The sequence below is a fragment of the Phyllobates terribilis genome, unplaced genomic scaffold (assembly GCF_046119375.1).
Source record: "Phyllobates terribilis strain yellow unplaced genomic scaffold, ASM4611937v1 Scaffold_9__5_contigs__length_417890890, whole genome shotgun sequence".
Taxonomy (NCBI): Eukaryota; Metazoa; Chordata; class Amphibia; order Anura; family Dendrobatidae; genus Phyllobates; species Phyllobates terribilis.
In genome coordinates, this window is record NW_027362769.1 from 280,318,584 (window position 1) to 280,336,135 (window position 17,552).

Here is a 17,552-nt window from a genome sequence, read left to right on the forward strand (position 1 = left end):
TGAGGTAGGTGGTGGGGGTCTGTACGCTTGGATCTAGGAGAGAATATAGTACGTTAAAGAGTCATCTAGGATTGTTAGATAGTGCGGTGATGAGGGTGTTGAAGAAGGCTTGTTTGGAGAGGTGAAAGGCAGAATTGTATGTTTTAAACATGAATTTATAATGGATGAAATCTTCAACTCAGATTAGATTTTCTCCACAGACATTCGATGCACCTAGAACACTGCTGCAGAATAAGTGTTTGCAACGTGTGCCAGGGCAGTCGTCATCTGTGCCGAGTTGTTCTAAACGTAGGACGCGCAGCTTCATCCAGGGGACATTGAAGTGTTTCATTACAATGTTTCAATGCAGAATAAGGGCAGGTGAGGGAGGGAGGAGATTGGGACCAATGATGACTGCAGATACTTGATAAGTTTCTGGGTATTAACGGCTCGTATATTTCTATAAGTGTGGAAAATGGGGGATGTCCTGAGCGGGGGGGATAGTTCTTCACAGAGAAAGAAAGAAGGCTGTGGTCAGAGAGCAGGAGAGAGGAGGTAGTAAAATCATAAACTGATCAGAGCAGGTCCAGTATATTCCCATCGTCATGTGTAGGAGAGTTATTAAGGAGGAAGTTAAAGATTAAAGGTGAGAGGCAGATGGGGAGAGGGGATCACCAATTGGGATGTTAAAGTCCCCCATGATGAGATTGGGAACATCACAGGACAGAAAATGTGGAAGCCAAGAAAGTCTAGTGGACCAGGGTGAGGGAAGCAAAGGTGGTTGAAAAAGTGAATAGACCAGTAGAAAATGGCACAAACAGCTCTTGTTGAGAGAAGCGTATTAGATACTAACTTTCAATGCCAGACAATCTGATGAAATTAAATTTTAGATAATATTCTGCATATAAATGACAAATCTTATGTACATATACATATTGTAGGCATTCACCCTCTCAGGTAGGCATTAGGTAGCATTCACACAGGCAATGTGGTTTGGTCCAAACAGGTGCAGTTTTATTGCTTTAACTGCATTTGAGGAATAAAACAGAAGTTTTTGGAAAACGTCAACTGTCGAACAAGATTCATTCAGTATTCCAAAGAGGGACCTAACTGGAAGCTGAAAATCGTGACGTCATCAAGCTGTGACGGCTGTACAATCACACCACCTCTCTGCTCTACAGCCTTCACGGCACGTACGTGCCACCGGCTGGGGCGCCTCTGCTGTGCGATACGCCGATAGAACTCTCCCAGAAGAATCTGATACAACTGCGGTCAGCAACCAAGGTAATTCTGGCGTGACCAAGACATCAATCTTAGACCTTATATTCACCCTTGGCTTTTACACTCTTGTCTCCAAGTCAGCAGTGGATAACTACTACTCCTACAGTGTTCAACGAAAGGATGGGGAATCACCAGCTGAAGTTTTGATGCACACAGCACCTTGTAGAAGCACTATTACGTGTTTTATAATCCTGTTGTAATAATTCTTGATGTAATCGAAATACACCACAGTAGGGGTCGCTAGCAAAGCACAAGTAGCACCTGGTGCATACAATTGATGTTGCACTGAAGTTGTCCAGCATCATAGCCAGATAGATCGCAGACTTGTGCTCATAATGTGTGTGTGAACTGAGGCCTTGAAAAGGTGTGCTGCAGCCTTTAATATATGGTTACAAGAAGTAAGCATATAGAAAGGCAGCTCAAGGCCATCATTGGGTTTCATCTACAGTAGGGAAAATAAGTATTTGATACACTGCCGATTTTGCAAGTTTTCCCACCTACAAAGAACGGAGAGGTCTGTCATTTTTATCGTAGGTACACTTCACCTGTGAGAGACAGAATCTAAAAATAAAAACCAGAAAATCACATTGTATGATTTTTACATAACTAATTTGCATTTTATTGCATGAAATAAGTATTTGATACAATAGAACTAAAAACAGAACTTAAAGGGGTTGTCCACTACTTTATATTCCCCCCCCCCCTCATGTATCCCCTCTGGCGCCCCTAAGAGTTATTGTAAATACCTTCTGTAGCAGATAGCGAAGCTCACAGGCATCACGTGACCCCCGGCTACAGTCGGCTCTGACATCCGCTGATGTCACGACAAGTGCTGGCAGCAGCCGGGGGTCTTTATCTTCCAGGTTCCATGGTGGCTACCAGGCTGTGGGCGGGGTTACCCCCCCACGTCACACCCGGCATCCACCATGCACTCTGCCTCTCCCCATTCATTGGGAAAGCGCACGGTAGATGCTGGGTGTGACGTGGGGGGGGGGGTAACTCCGCCCACAACCCAGCAGCCACCGCGGGGACCCCAGCGCCGAGTCACGCCTCACTTGTCGTGACGTCAGTGCGGGGTCACGTGATGCCTGTGAGCGGCCACCGATAGCGCCGCTCACAGGCAGAAACAGCAACAGAAGGTATTTACAATAAGTCTTATGGAGCCCGGGGGGATACATTGTGGGGGGAGTAAAGTACTGGACATCTTCTTTAACCCTTTACCCCCGAGGGTGGTTTGCACGTTAATGACCAGGCCGATTTTTACAATTCTGACCACTGTCACTTTATGAGGTAATTACTCTGGAACGCTTCACCGGATCCCCCTGATTCTGAGAATGTTTTTTCATTACATATTGTACTTCATGATAGTGGTAAAATTTCTTCGATATCACTTGCGTTTATTTGTGAAAAAAATGGAAATTTGACGAAAATTTAGAAAATTTTGCAATTTTCAAAATTTTAATTTTTATGTCACACAAAATAGTTAATAAATAACATTTCCCACATGTCTACTTTACATCAGCACAATTTTGGAACCAAAATTTTTTTTTGTTGTTAGGGAGCTATAAGGGTTAAAAGTTGACCAGCGATTTCTCATTTTTCCAACAAAATTTACAAAACCATTTTTCTAGGGACCACATCACATTTGAAGTCACTTTGAGGGGTCTTTATGACAGAAAATACCCAAAAGTGACACCATTCTAAAAACTGCACCCCTCAAGGTGCTCAAAACCACATTCAAGAACTTTATTAACCCTTCAGGTGCTTCACAGGAATTTTTGGAATGTGGAAGAAAAAAGATGAACATTTAACTTTTTTCACAAAAATGTTACTTTAGACCCAATTTTTTTTATTTTCGCAGGGGTAACAGGAAAAAATGGACCCCAAAATTTGTTGTGCACGCAGATACCCCATATGTGGAGAAAAACCACTGTTTGGGCGCACGGCAGGGCTCGGAAGGGAAAGAACGCTATTTGAATTTTCGATTGTAAAATTCGCTTGAATAATTAGCGGACGCCATGTTGTGTTTGGAGAGCCCCTGATGTGCCTAAACAGTGGAAACCCCCCACAAGTGACCCCATTTTGGAAACTAGACCCCTCAATGATTTTATCAAGGGGTATAGTGAACATTTTGAACCCATAGGTACGACACAGAATTTGATAACATTAGGTCATCATATTGAATAAGTTGTCATTAGTCTTGAGCGCAAGTGCTCGCTACTTGAGTTTGCATCGGGTACTCAGGTATGCACCATGTACTGCGTGTGCTCGAGTGACATGCTCGAGTCCCTGCCCCGCATATTTCACGGTTATTAGACAACCAAAAAAAAAACCATGCGGGGATCGCTCGTGCATGGCAGGCAATCCCCGCAACGTTTTTTTGGCCGCGAAGCATATGGGGCGGAGACTCGAGCATGTCACTCAAATACCCACGATACTCAATGCATACCAGAGCACCCAATGCAAACTCAAGTAGCGAGCACTTGCGCTCAACACTAGTCGCCATATCGTCATCTTTTTTTCTTACTTTTGAAAAAAATCCCAACCCCAACCCTAGCACAACCTTAACCCTAGCACAACCCTAACCCGAGAGTTTATTTTTTACGCCGTTCCTCGTGTGGTATAAGTGATTAGACAACTTTATTCTTCAAGTCAGGGGCGATTACAGTGATACCAGAATCATATGGGGTTTTTAGGATTGACAGCTGACACACACTAAAAGACGCATTTTTTGTAAAATCTAGTTTTTGCATCGCCATATTTTGAGAGCTATAATTTTTCCATATTTTGGCAGACAGTCATGTGATGGCTTGTTTTTTGCGGGATGAGTTGACGTTTTTATTGGTGCCATTTTCAGGCACGTGACATTTTTTGATCGCTTTCTATTCCGATTTTTGGGAGGCAGAATAAACAAAAACCAACAATTCAGGAATTGTTTTTTCTGTTTTTTTTTTTATTCTGTTCCGCGTGTGGTAAAATTTATAAGGTAGCTTTATTCTTTGAGTCAGTACGTTTACAACGGTACCACATTTATATCGTTTTTCTATGTTTTGGCGCTTTTACACAATAAAAGCTATTTTATAGAAAAAATTATTTTTTTGCATTGCTTTATTCTGAGAGCTATAACTTTTTGATTTTTCGGATGATGGAGCTTTATGGCGGCTTGTTTTTTTGCGGGACAAGATGACATTTTCAGCGGTACCATTTTTATTTATATTCGTCTTTTTGATCGCATGTTATTCCATTTTTTGTTTGGCGATATGATGATAAAGCATTGTTTTTTGCTTTGTTTTTTATTTATTTATTTTTACAGTGTTCACTGAAGGGGTTAACTAGTGGGACAATTTTATAGGTCAGGTCATTCCGAACGCGGCGATACCAAATATGTGTACTTTTATGGTTTGTTTGCTTTTTTGTCATAATAATATTTATTGATGGGTACATTATATTTTTATTTTTGGTGGATTATTTTTTTTTTAAATTTTTTTTTTTTTTTAAAAATGTTAATTTTTTTTTCACTTTCTGGGAGTTTTTACACTTTTTTACTTTGTCCCACTCTGGGACTTTAACTTTTTTTATTCTGATCGCCTGCACAGCATAGGGATGGAGCATCATCCCTGTGCTATGCAGGCAGTCAGCGCTGCACAGTGAGAACATTGTGTGGTCGTGCACTGCGCATGACCAAACAATGTTCCTGCTGCCTTGTGACCCGGATGTTGTCATGACGACATCGGGTCCTCATGGCAACACCCGGGAAGCCACGTCAGACAGCGCTGGAGGCCGGAAGAGGAGGTGAGTATACCGATCACCTCCCCTTGCCACCGCAATGCTGCGATCGACTTCAATCGCAGCATTGCAGGGGTTAATGTGCCGGGAGCGGTGCGGGACCGCTCCCTGCACATAGTACCGGGTGTCAGCTGTGACAATCAGCTGACACCCGGCGGCGATCGCGCCCGCAAAGCCTGTGTGCGCGCGCGATCACGATGACGTACTAATACGGGTCAGGCTCTTAAAGCCCAGAGCACTGATGCGTATTAATACGTCATGGGCTGTAAAGGGGTTAATATTTGTTACAGAAACCTTTGTTTGTAATTCCAGAGGTCAGATGTTTCCTGTAGTTCTTGACCAAGTTTGCACACACTGCAGCAAGGATTTTGGCCCACTACTCCATACAGATCTTCTCCAGATCTTTCAGGTTTCGGGGCTGTCGCTGGGCGACATGGAGTTTCAGCTCCCTCCCAAGATTTTCTATTGGGTTCAGGTCTGGAGACTGGCTAGGCCACTCTAGGACCTTGAAATGCTTCTTACGGTGCCACTCCTTAGTCGTCCTGACTGTGTTTTCCAGGTCATTGTCACGCTGGAATACCCAGCCAACACGACCCATCTTCAATGCTCTCACTGAAGGAAGGAGGTTGTTGGCCAAAATCCAACCCATCTTCAATGCTCTCACTGAAGCAAAGAGGTTGTTGGCCAAAATCTCGCGATACATTACTCCATCCGTCCCCCTTCAATACATTGCAGTCGTCCTGTCCCCTTTGCAGAAAAGCACCCCCAAAGTATGATATTTCCCCCACCATGCGTCATGGTTGGGATGATGTTCATCCCTCTTCTTCCTCCAAACATGGCAAGTGGAACTGATACCAAAGTTATATTTTGGTCTCATCTGACCGCATGACCTTCTCCAATGCCTCCTCTGGATCATCCATATGGTCATTGCTGAACTTCAAACGGGCCTGGACATGTGCTGGCGTGAGCATGGGGACCTATTGTGCTCTGCAGGATTTTAATCCATGACTGCGTAGTGTGTTAATAACAGTGTAGCATCGGCGTCCCTGCCCTCTGCTAGGCAGGGACGCCGTCCCTCTCACCTCCGCGCTCCTCCCGTGGGTCCCTCCAGCGCTCCTGTCTCTGTCGGCGCAGGGACACCGTCTCTCCCGCCCCCCGGCTCCTGGCGCGGCTTCTCCCTGCGCTCCGTTCCCTGCTGTGGCCGGCGCGCGTTCCTCCTCTAGCAGAGTGCTTAGGGCGCGCGCGCGCACGCACTCCCCCCCCCCCCTAAGGGACAGCGCGCGTCTTCCTAAAGAGTCCCCGGCCAATGGCCAGAGGACTTCCCACATTTAAGGCACCTCCTCCAAAATGGAGGTGCCTGAGCAAAGTTGTTTGCACTGTGTCTTACCTGTGCTTCAGCCCTCAGGTTCAGCTGCTAGCCTGACTTCTCGTCCTGCCTGCCAGCCTGTTATCCGTCCGTTACCTGCCGAGCCTGCCAGTCTGCTCACCTGGAGCGCTCACCTGTTACCTGCCTGTTACCTGCCTTGGCTATCTGCCCGCTCACCTGGGAGCATCCGCCTGCCCCGTCTGTCAGACCGCTCACCTGGGAGCGTCCACCAGTTACCTGCCTGTTACCCATCTAGTCTGTCTGCCTGCTCACCTTGGAGCGTCCACCAGTTACCTGCCTGTTACCTGCTGTGTGAGTCAGCCTGCTCATCTGGGAGCACCTGCTTGCTTTCTGCCAGCCTGCCTGGAGACCCTGCTGTCACTTGCTGTGACCACCTTCCTGGTAAACCTAAAGACTGCTACTTGCCCTGCTTTCTCGAACTGTGACCTCCTGTCAGCTACCAGAGACTTACGCCTGCTTGCCGTGTCCATCCGCCATACCGGTCAGTCCCCGCCCTCTGACCCGTGGGAGCCACCTGCTCTCTTACAAGGTCGTCCCCAGAGTAGCACCTGGTCCCTCTGCCCGGATCCTCCCTGGTCACGGTGTCGTTTGCTGCCATACGACCAGGGTCGGTTCGGGTGGATACTTAGTCACGCCCCTCTGGGTCCCTCCTTGCACCTCGGCACAGAGGTTCCACCACCCGGCCTCGTAACAACAGTAATGTTTGAAACTGTGGCCTCAGCTCTCTTCAGGTCATTGACCAGATCCTCCCCTGAATCTGGGCTGATTCCTGACCCTTCTCAGAATCATCCTTACCCCACGAGGAGAGATCTTGCATGGAGCCCCAGACTGAGGAAGATTGAAAGTCAACTTCTGTTTCTTCCATTTTCTAATAATTGTGCCAACAGCTGTTGCCTTCTCACCAAGCTGCTTGCCTATTGTCCTGTAGCCCATCCCAGCCTTGTGCAGATCTACAATTTTGTCCCTGGTGCCCTTAGACAGTTATTTGGTCTTGGCCTTGGTGGAGAGGTTGGAGTGTGATTGATTGAGTTCAAACAGGTACAATTAATACAGGTAATCAGAACAGAGTAGGAGTGCTTCTTAAAGAAAAACTAACAGGTCTGCGAGCAACAGAATTCTTGCTTGTTGGTAGATGATCAAATACTTATTTCATGCGATAAAATGCAATGCAATTATTTAAAAATCATACAATGTGATTTTCTGTTTTTTATATTTAAAATCTGTCTCTCACAGTTGAAGTGTACGTACGATAAAAATTACAGACCTCTCAATTCTTTGTAGGTGGGAAAACTTGCAAAATCAACAGTGTATCAAATACTCATTTTCTCCACTGTATATTGCTACTGTATTAGAACACCCACTAGTGTATATTCGTTCGTAATCATACAGTTAACCCATCTACCTCCACCCAAGCACAGGTTCACTGGTTTTTTATATTTTAACTAATTAGCGAGGAGTAGATTCATAGGATTTCCTGCAGCTGGTACGGGAGGATAGTCAAGAGGGCCATTGTGGTCACTGTTATCTAAGATTTGTAATTTATATACTGAATATTATGTACATATACATATTGTAGGCATTCACTCTCTCAGGTAGCCATTAGGTAGCCTTCACACAGGCAATGTGGCTTGTCCAAACAGGTACAGTTTTATTGCTTTCATAAAACAACAAGGCAGTAAAAAAAAAAAAAAAAAAAAAATCAGCCTCTTCTGAGCACAAAGGTATAACAGCAAATAAACAGTTGATTCAGGGGGCACATATGTCAGTGCAGGCTCCAGGAGCAAACTGTATACACAGAAGAGGTACGGTCCTACTAGTCTCGGAATCTCCTTCAGCCTGAGCTCCAGCAGCTTCCAACGTCAAGCAGAAATGTTCAACTCCGTGCACAATTCACAGTGAACAGGCTGCGGCTTCCACTCGTTACTCTGCAGCTCCATAACACAGACTGCTTAGCTTTCCTAGCTGACCCATGAATTCTAACACTCAGAGAGCAGCTCTGGCATGTTTCTCTCCTAGCTACAGCTCACATTTTGGCTGGACACTCACCAGCAGTACATTCGACTCTGCTCAACATCCAGCAGACTGAAACACCAAGTGAACATAGGCTAAACAGGTGCATCTAATCAAGATCTGCACTGCTAAGATTTAATCCAGTTCTACCTACCCACAATGTACATGTACACTGTAATTTCACTTATGTGAAATATAATTTACATATTTATTGAATATGTTGTCATTAAGGATGAGTTCACAGTTTTGTTCGGTATCTGAACTTGACCTCGAATCCCATAGATGTCAACGGCAACCCGAACATCGGTGCTTTAAAATGGCCGTAAAATGGTCATAGTAAGGGCCAGGGGGCTGCAAAAGGAAGCAAAATGTAAGATCAGAGAAAGTGCCCTGCAAACAACTGTGGGTAGGGAAATAACTTAAAATAACAGAACCATCCACCCCCTCAAAAAAGGACCCCCCCTGTGGCGGAGGCAAGTCTAATGTTAACAGAGTTGCCACATAGGCCCCCATGCCCTCGCCCCTCAGCCGAGAAACACCGTGCATCGCCTTGGGTGCGGTGTCGAGGCAGGGCGGCCATGGTGTCCTCTGGAGGACATTCACCTCACCCTCTCCGTGTAAGGGGAGTTTTCTGCCGCTTGGGGACCTGCTCGCACAGCCCTTCGTGCCGTATGGGCTCCGTTCCATGGTGAGTTGACTACGAGGAACAAAAATCAGAGTTTGATTCTGAAGAGGGAGCCTGATAAACAGGTACCACATCCAAGGAAGGCAGCAGTTAAACTAAGTTACCAGTACACTGCAGTTGATGTTGCAAGACAAAATAGTCATCCATGACAATTTCGAGGCTCTGCAATTGGAATGAGTAGTGAAATCCTTTAATGAGCAACCAAGGTGGGACACCTTGTGGAAATGGTAGGGAGGCAGTATACATTACTGACTGATTTTACATATTTTAATTCACATGTGAAGCTTTTTAAAGTCTTTGAAAAAATAAACCTCTTTAAGAGTAAAGCAGCGCTCGGACCCCACACGTCCCACAATGCCACGCACAGGCGCTCCCAGCAGCACTCGGACCCCGCACGTCCCACAATGCCGCGCACAGGCGCTCCCAGCAGCACTCGGACCCCGCACGTCCCACAATGCCGCGCACAGGCGCTCCCAGCAGCGCTCGGACCCCGCACGTCCCACAATGCCGCGCACAGGCGCTCCCAGCAGCACTCGGACCCCGCACGTCCCACAATGCCGCGCACAGGCGCTCCCAGCAGCGCTCGGACCCCGCACGTCCCACAATGCAGCGCACAGGCGCTCCCAGCAGCGCTCGGACCCCGCACGTCCCACAATGCAGCGCACAGGCGTACCCAGTGCAGGTGAACACTGCAGCACCAGCCAAACCCAGGAGCCCAGAATCGCCCCAGTCACTATGCCGGGTACTGCGCCCCGCACTCACCGATAATAAGCATCGCCCATAGGATACCAGTTGGCTGTGCAGAAATCCATATCGGATCAGACTGGTGTGTCAGAAAGCAGCCGACGAGAACCGGAAAACATCACAAACGTCACATGATCTCACAGACGACCAATAAGCGTCCGCGCAGCTGACAGTCACGTGTTTTCTCTCACTCAGCGTTGACTTTCGCTGGAGTCAGTCAGTGACGGCTATGACGTCAGATCATAGAGTTATAGATAAGACCTAAGCCTTCCGCTTCGTACGACCTTTATCTCTATGGTATCGGTTACCAAGGTAATTTGTGCGGGCACTAGATTGAGTGTTTGCTGCGTGGTCATATGACTGACCGCTGTGTCGCCAGCTGAACAGAACAGACTCGATCAATCGATGCGATGATCGCTTCGATGTCGACCTGCGTTAAACGGAGGTGAAACCTATAGATCTGTCAGTAATGTCTGCACATCCGGGTTACTGGCCTCCCCGGCAGCTCCTGGTTGTGGAGCTGCTCCTGCTGATCACCTGATTCTTTACTCCTGTGATTGGAGAACGTGTTTCATCTAGGAAATAACTCAGGACATTATTGTAGCGCTCCTATTATAAACACTATAAAAAAGTCAGGTCTCGGGCACGAGCAGTGCAAACACTTACTGCCTGTTCACATTCGTCATTCTGCAGCTTCTTTTCTTTTAAAGGGAATCTGTCACCCCCTGGGCGATATCAGGCCTCTACTATGGGCATAGAGGGTATAGAAAGTAAGGGTATGTGCCCACGTAGCGTTTTTCAAGCGTATATGGTGTGGAATTTCCGCAGCGTAAACTCTTGTGAAACGCTATGTAATCCGCCCCCCATGGTCCCCAAGGGGATTCCGCAAATTTAATGCCCATGCTGCGGATTTTTCTGCAGCGTTTTTGATGCGCGGAAAAATCTGCAGCATGTCCATTAATTTTGCGTTTCCGCATGCGGAATTGCCTTTACAATGCAATAAAAAACGCAAGGCAATTCCGCATGTGGAAATCGCGCGATAAACGCACGTTAAACGCGTGCGGAATTCCGCATGCGTTTATCCGGGTGAGGACATGCAGAAATGAAGCAGAAAATTTCTGCTTCATTTCTGCAACGTGGGCACATAGCCTTAATCTATACTTACCTGTATGGCCGATGGTAGAGGTCTGATTGCAGAGAAATCTGGTTTTATAAAGTCTGTTTCCCTCCAGCCCGTTTGGCTGCGTACTGCCAGCGGAGCGGAAGTCTCAGTGATTCACCGTCGCTTGTGCAATACAAGGCTGCGGCGCAGTACGCAGGCAAACAGGGCCGGAGGGGAACAAGGCGCGGGAGGGGACTGTGACGTGCAGGGGAGGGGGTATATGGTCATTTAGCACCGAGGCGGCGATTTAGCAGAATGGTAAGCAGATAGAAGGGGTTTGCTTGGTATCCCCTGGACGCCAAGCCTCTGGAAAACAGACTTTATAAAACCAGATTTCTCTGCAATCAGACCACTGCTATGGGCCATACAGGTAAGTATAGATTTACTTTTCTATCACCTGTATGCCCATAGTAGAGGTCTGATATCGCCCAGGGGGGTGACACATTCCCTTTAAACCTGGGGCGAAAATATTTGAAAATCACAGCAAAAAAATCCAGTTTGATGGTATCATGGCAACATACCCTCATAGTCCAAAAAGTGGGTGACGAGTTACAGTGGAGTCTGTAGAACATTGTTTTACGCAAGTACAGAAATCTAGAAGGCTTTCCCTGGTCAGGAATAGTGGATATTAGCGGATCTACCTCTCTGAACCTGATATCTCCTCCTTACTAACCAGAATCCCACGATGTCTGTCCGCTATTTCATCCTTCTTCTCTGCTAGATTTCTATCACTTAACATGGATAAAACTGAGTTCATCATCTTTCCACCATCTCGCTCAACCTCCCCATCTGACCTATCCATCAAATTTAATGTCCGCCCACTCTCTCAAGCTCGCTGCCTTGGGGTAACTCTTGACTCTGATCTCTCCTTCAAACCACATATCCAAGCCCTTTCCACTTCCTGCCGACTCCAACTCATAAATATCTCCTGGAGCCGCACATTCCTTAACCACAAATCTGCAAAAACACTAGTGCATGGCCTCATCATCTCCCGCCTCGACTAGTGCAACCTCCTGCTCTGTGGCCTCCCCTCTAACACTGTTGCACCCCTCCAATCTATCCTAAACTCTGCTGCCCGAATAATCCACCTGCCCCCCCGCTATTCCCCGGCCTCTCCTCTCTGTCAATCCCTTCACTGGCTCCCCATTGCCCAGAGAATCCAGTTCAAAACCCTAACCATGGCATATAAAGCCATCCACAACCTGTCTCCTCCATACATCTGTGACCTAGTCTCCCAGTACTTACCTGCACACAACCTCAGATCCTCACAAGATCTCCTTCTCTACTCCCCTCTTATCTCTTCTTCCCGCAATCGCATAGAAGATTTCTCCCGTGCATCCCCCCTACACTGGAACTGTCTCGCCCCAACACATCAGACTCTCGCCTACCGTGGAAAACTGCAAAAGGAACCTGAAGACCCACCTCTTATTACAAGCCTACAACCTGCAGCAACCCTCGCTCCACCATACCGCTGTACGACCAGCTCTACCCTCACCTACTGTATCCTCGCCCATCCCTTATAGACTGGCGGCCGCGACCAATCAGCACAGAGGTGTTTACATTTGGCGCCAATCTCGCTGATTGGTCGCGGTCGGCCGGCTGCCGCGACCAATCAGCAGAGCGGTGTTTAAATTTAGCGCCAACCTCGCTGATTGGTCGCGGTCGGCCACCGCGACCAATCAGCAGAGCGGCGTTTAAATTTGCAGCCTATATCGCTGATTGGTCGCGGCCGGCCACCGCGACCAATCAGCAGAGCGGTGTTTAGATTTGCCGCCCATCACGCTGATTGTTCGCGGACGGCCACCGCGACCAATCAGCAGAGCGGCGTTTAAATTTGCCGCCGATATCGCTGATTGGTCGCGGTGGCCGGCCGCGACCAATCAGCAGAGCGGCGTTTAAATTTGCCGCCCATCTCGCTGATTGGTCGCGGTGGCCGGCCGCGATTAATCAGCAGAGCGGCGTTTAAATTTGCCGGACATCTCGCTGATTGGTCGCAGTGGCCGGCTGCGACCAATCAGCAGAGCGGCGTTTAAATTTGCCGCCCATCTCGTTGATTGGTCGCGGTAGCCGGCCGTGACCAATCAGCAGAGCGGCGTTTAAATTTGCCGCCATCTCGCTGATTTGTCGCAGTAGCCGGCCGCGACCAATCAGCAGAGCGGCGTTTAAATTTGCCGCCCATCTCGCTGATTGGTAGCGGTAGCCGGCCACCACGACCAATCAGCAGAGCGGCGTTTAAATTTGCCGCCCATCTCGCTGATTGGTCGCGGTCGGCCACCGCGACCAATCAGCAGAGCGGCATTTAAATTTGCCGGCCATCTCGCTGATTGGTCGCGGTGGCCGGCTGCGACCAATCAGCAGAACGGCGTTTAAATTTGCCGTCCATTTCGCTGATTGGTCGCGGCCGGCCACCGCAACCAATCATCAGAGCGGCGTTTAAATTTGCCGCCCATCTCGCTGATTGGTCGCGGCCGGCCACCGCGACCAATCAGCAGAGCGGCGTTTAAATTTGCCGCCCATCTCGCTGATTGGTCGCGGCCGGCCACCGCGATCAATCAGCAGAGAGGCGTTTAAATTTGCCGCCCATCTCGCTGATTGGTCGCGGTCGGCCGGCCACCGCGACCAATCAGCAGAGCGGCGTTTAAATTTGCCGCCCATCTCGCTGATTGGTCGCTGTGGCCGGCCGCGATTAATCAGCAGAGCGGCGTATTAGTGTGGGCCCGGGAGCGGCGCTGCTTGTGTGGCTCCGTATTAGCGAGGACCGGCGCTGCCTGTGCGGCTCCTTCTGCTGCGAGAAGCCGGGAGATGAGCAGCTGCTCGCAGCAGAAGCATCCCGACCGGCGGCGCCGCTCCCCGGTCCTCCGTTCACACTTGCTGTCCGGAGATCAGCGGGCCAAGCCGCTGATCTTCCGATGTTAGCCGCATGGAGGTCAGCGGCGCCGGTCGGGGTAGTTGTGCTGCTAGTGCCGCTCATCTCCCGGCTGCATCGCCGCTGACCTCCGTCCGCCAGATGAGCCGCTAACGGCCGCCATCTTTTTTCAGAAATCCCGCGGCGCTGATTGGCCGCTGCCGGACCAATGAGCGACGCGGGATTTGCAGGACAGACAGACAGACAGACGGGATAAGACAATTATATAGTAGATTAGGCTATGTTCACACATCATGTTTTTTTGGGCGTCAATTTTCTGCAGCAAAACCTCTCAAGATTTGTTCAGGATTTTTCTTGCAGTTTTGGTGATTTTTTGATGCGTTTTTTTTTTTCACTGTCCCTCTGTCTCTTATTAAGCTTTGCTTCAACCACAGAAGCGTGAATACAGGTCACCAAAATAAGACATGTGTGAAACCATATGCAACTGTTTTACTAAAAATTTAGGAAAAATTATTTGAAATGTTGAAAGCTTAAAGGCGGGTGGTTTCCAGCTAAATGTTTTCCTCTCTACCTGAATGGCCGTTATAAAAATAATACCATACACTATGCAGCCTCCCACCCCCGGTTCCAGTACTGCACCTTCATCACTGCTCTTTTGATTACAGGCTGCAACAGTCTTGTCACATCACCACTGCAGCTCAGTGGCTCGTGCTATGTACCTGTGGCCACTCAGCCCAGCGATTGACTGCAGTGGACATATGTACTGAGATAGTGTCTAGAGATGAGTGATGAGTGATCCCGAACTGTAAAGTTCCGGATTGGTGCTGAACTTCTCTTGGAAGTCCGTTTTACAGGAGAGAGAGACTTTCCAGCTCCAAAGTTCGGGTCCCCATTGATTTCTATGGGGTTCGGGTACATTAGTAGACAATAGAGTTTTTTTTATGTGTTTTGGATGGAAACTGTTCCATTTTAGGTATGTTGGACGGTCTATTGGCTTCCGGTACAGGGATGTCTCTATTTCATTGTTCTGTAGCTTAATGATGATGTCCAAAAAGTTAATTTCAGTACAGGAGTAGTGTTGAGCGAGCATGCTCGACACTGCTCGGTACTCGCCCGAGCATCTCACTACTCGGGATGTTCGGCGAGCACCGAGCATTTCCGGGTTACTTGGGCGGGAGCTCGGGTCTCCGCCCTGCACGTTTGGCGCTCTTTACAGAGCCAATGAAAATGCAGGGATTGCCAGTCAGTCACTGTAATGCCACAGCCATGTTGTTTGTGGGCATTACAGTGATTAGCTGGCCACACAGCGTCACCTCGAGTATTTAAAACCGGGCGCCGCCATCTTGGACACAGTCGCTCCGGATCAGACAGTGTAGGGAGAGTGCTGCTGAACTAGGGAGAGATTTATCCTTCAAAATAGTTAGTGTAGGGTCTCCTTCTCAGGACTAATATCCATCCCAGATATCAGGCAGGCAGGCTGTATAGGAGACGCAGTGGTTATACCAGCAAACGCTGCATTACAGTCCTGTGTGCTCCTGCTGGTCAAATTGCTAGACTTATTCCCCGGTCTCAGGGGCCAGGAAAAATCCTTTTTTTTTTCATCTAAATCCTGAATCCCCCCCCCCCCCCAAAAAAAAAAAATTGAGTGTGTCTATGACTGTTCAGACACCAATATATCTGTTTAAAAGAGTCTGGTGTAGGCCAGAAAAATATAACTGTGGTTTTGCAGTTCCACAGGTCAAATCTCTGTATTATCCTTTTTTTGGCATTTTTTGCCGTAAAAAAAAACTGTAATAGTGTCTCCTTGACTGGTCAGATACCAATATATCTGTTTAAAAGAGTCTGGTGTAGGCCAGAAAAATATAACTGTGGTTTTCCTCTTCCACGGTTCTAATCTCCTTTTTGTTACCCTTTTTTCCATTGATAGTGCGAGTGTAAGCTATTTTACTTCATTTACAATGGGCAAGGCGCGTGGCAAGGAACGTGGAACTGGACGTTCTGGTGATGGTGCGTGTAGAGGACGGGGCCGTGGCCAAGGTGAAAATGTGCCACAACCAACAGCCACATCTTCTCGCTCCCAGTTCTTGACCGAATTACTAGGGATGCACACAACAACAAGACCACTATTGCGAACTGATCAGTGTGAACAGGTTATTAATTGGATAGTAGATAATACTTCCAGTTACCTGGGCACCACCACCTCCGGTCTGTCTTCCACACGGTCAAGTTTTAGTAGCCGTGAGTCTCGACCGCATACTCCTCCTCACCCTGATGCTCCTTCCTCCCACCATGCCGAGTGTCGTCAGACAGCAACTGATCCCACACTTGGACACTCTGAAGAGCTGTTCACTGGTCCATTTCCATATTTGTGCCCCTCGCCTGCTCCGCTTGAAGTGGTGGAAGAGGAGATCCCATGTAGCGATGCCCAAATATTTCAACAGCCACGGCCAGAGGAAGTCGACACTGGCAATTTGTCACAAGAGGTGGACGATGACGAGACACAATTGCCATGAAGTGAGGAGGAGGATCGTGGTGCGCAAGTGGAAGAGGAGGAGGTGGTGGATCTTCTAGTAACTGACCCAACGTGGCAGGAGGACACGCAGAGCGAAGCCAGAAGCACACAGGGGGAGAGAGGCAGAGTACCCCAACAGGCAGGAAGAAGCAGTGTGGTGGCCGCAGACAGAAGGCGGGCAACTGTTCCCCGTAACACCAACACGAGGGACGTTGCAAGTACAACCGGTAGGTCTTCCAGAGTCTGGAATTTTTTTAAAGACTCTGCTGATAACCCCAAAAAGGCCATTTGTACCACCTGCCATGCCAGCATCAGCAGGGGTGACAAAACTACCAGCCTGATCACCACCAGCATGATCAGGCACATGGCAGCAAAGCACCCGACTTTGTGGGGTGAACCCCAGGGTCCACGACCAGTGTCAGCGGGTGTCACCACTGCTTCTTCCGCTGCTGTGCATGTAATAGAACCCCCTGTTGTGCGTGCAAGGCAATCCCGTCCATACTGCATGCAAAGATGCCCCCTCCTCTCAGTCTTCACTTGTTATGGCAGTTTCTCAAGAAACAGCATCCACATCCACGTCCCACCGCAGCGTTCAATTGTCCATATCCCAGACCTTTGAACGAAAGCGCAGATTCGCAGCCAACGCCCCACAGGCCACAGTCCTAAATTCGCACATTTCACGACTGCTTGCGTTGGAAATGCTGCCTTTTAGGCTGGTGGAGACGGAATCCTTCCGCAACCTTATGGCGGTGGCCGTCCCTTGGTACTCGGTCCCCAGCCGACACTATTTTGCCTGGTGTGCCATCCCCGCACTACACAAGCACGTGTCCCAAAACATCTGCCATGCCCTCAACAACGCAGTTACTGGGAGAGTCCACCTGACAACGGACACGTGGACAAGTGCTTGTGGCCAGGGACGGTACATCTCCCTGATGGCACACTGGGTAAACATAGTGGAAGCCGGGACCCAGTCGGACCTTGGGATGGAACACATCCTCCCCACACCGAGGATTGCGGGCCCTATGTCAGTCAGAGTTGCCCCCACAGTGTACAGCTCCTGCGCATCATCCTCCTCCTCATGTTCAGCCTCCATCTCAGATATCACCACATCAGTTACAAGCTGGAAGCACTGCAGTGCTG

At 48.7% G+C, this 17,552-nt stretch overlaps 1 protein-coding gene and 1 long non-coding RNA gene across 4 annotated transcripts in view; one reads left to right on the plus strand and one right to left on the minus strand.

Annotated features, from left to right (window-relative positions):
* The window catches only part of VPS16 (VPS16 core subunit of CORVET and HOPS complexes), a 334,351-nt gene extending 324,271 nt beyond the window's left edge, over positions 1-10,080 (minus strand). The window contains exon 1 of one of the 3 annotated variants that reach the window (XM_073647833.1): positions 9,891-10,080. In XM_073647833.1, coding sequence (XP_073503934.1) covers positions 9,891-9,940 — 50 coding nt within the window. In that variant the 5' untranslated portion in view covers positions 9,941-10,080. The remainder of the gene's footprint in view (positions 1-9,890) is intronic. The other 2 variants (XM_073647834.1, XM_073647832.1) reach the window with 2 other exon arrangements.
* LOC141162095 (uncharacterized) overlaps positions 10,050-17,552 on the plus strand; it is a 181,746-nt gene continuing 174,243 nt past the window's right edge. The window contains exon 1 of the long non-coding RNA XR_012250737.1: positions 10,050-10,184. This is a non-coding gene — a long non-coding RNA (uncharacterized lncRNA). The remainder of the gene's footprint in view (positions 10,185-17,552) is intronic.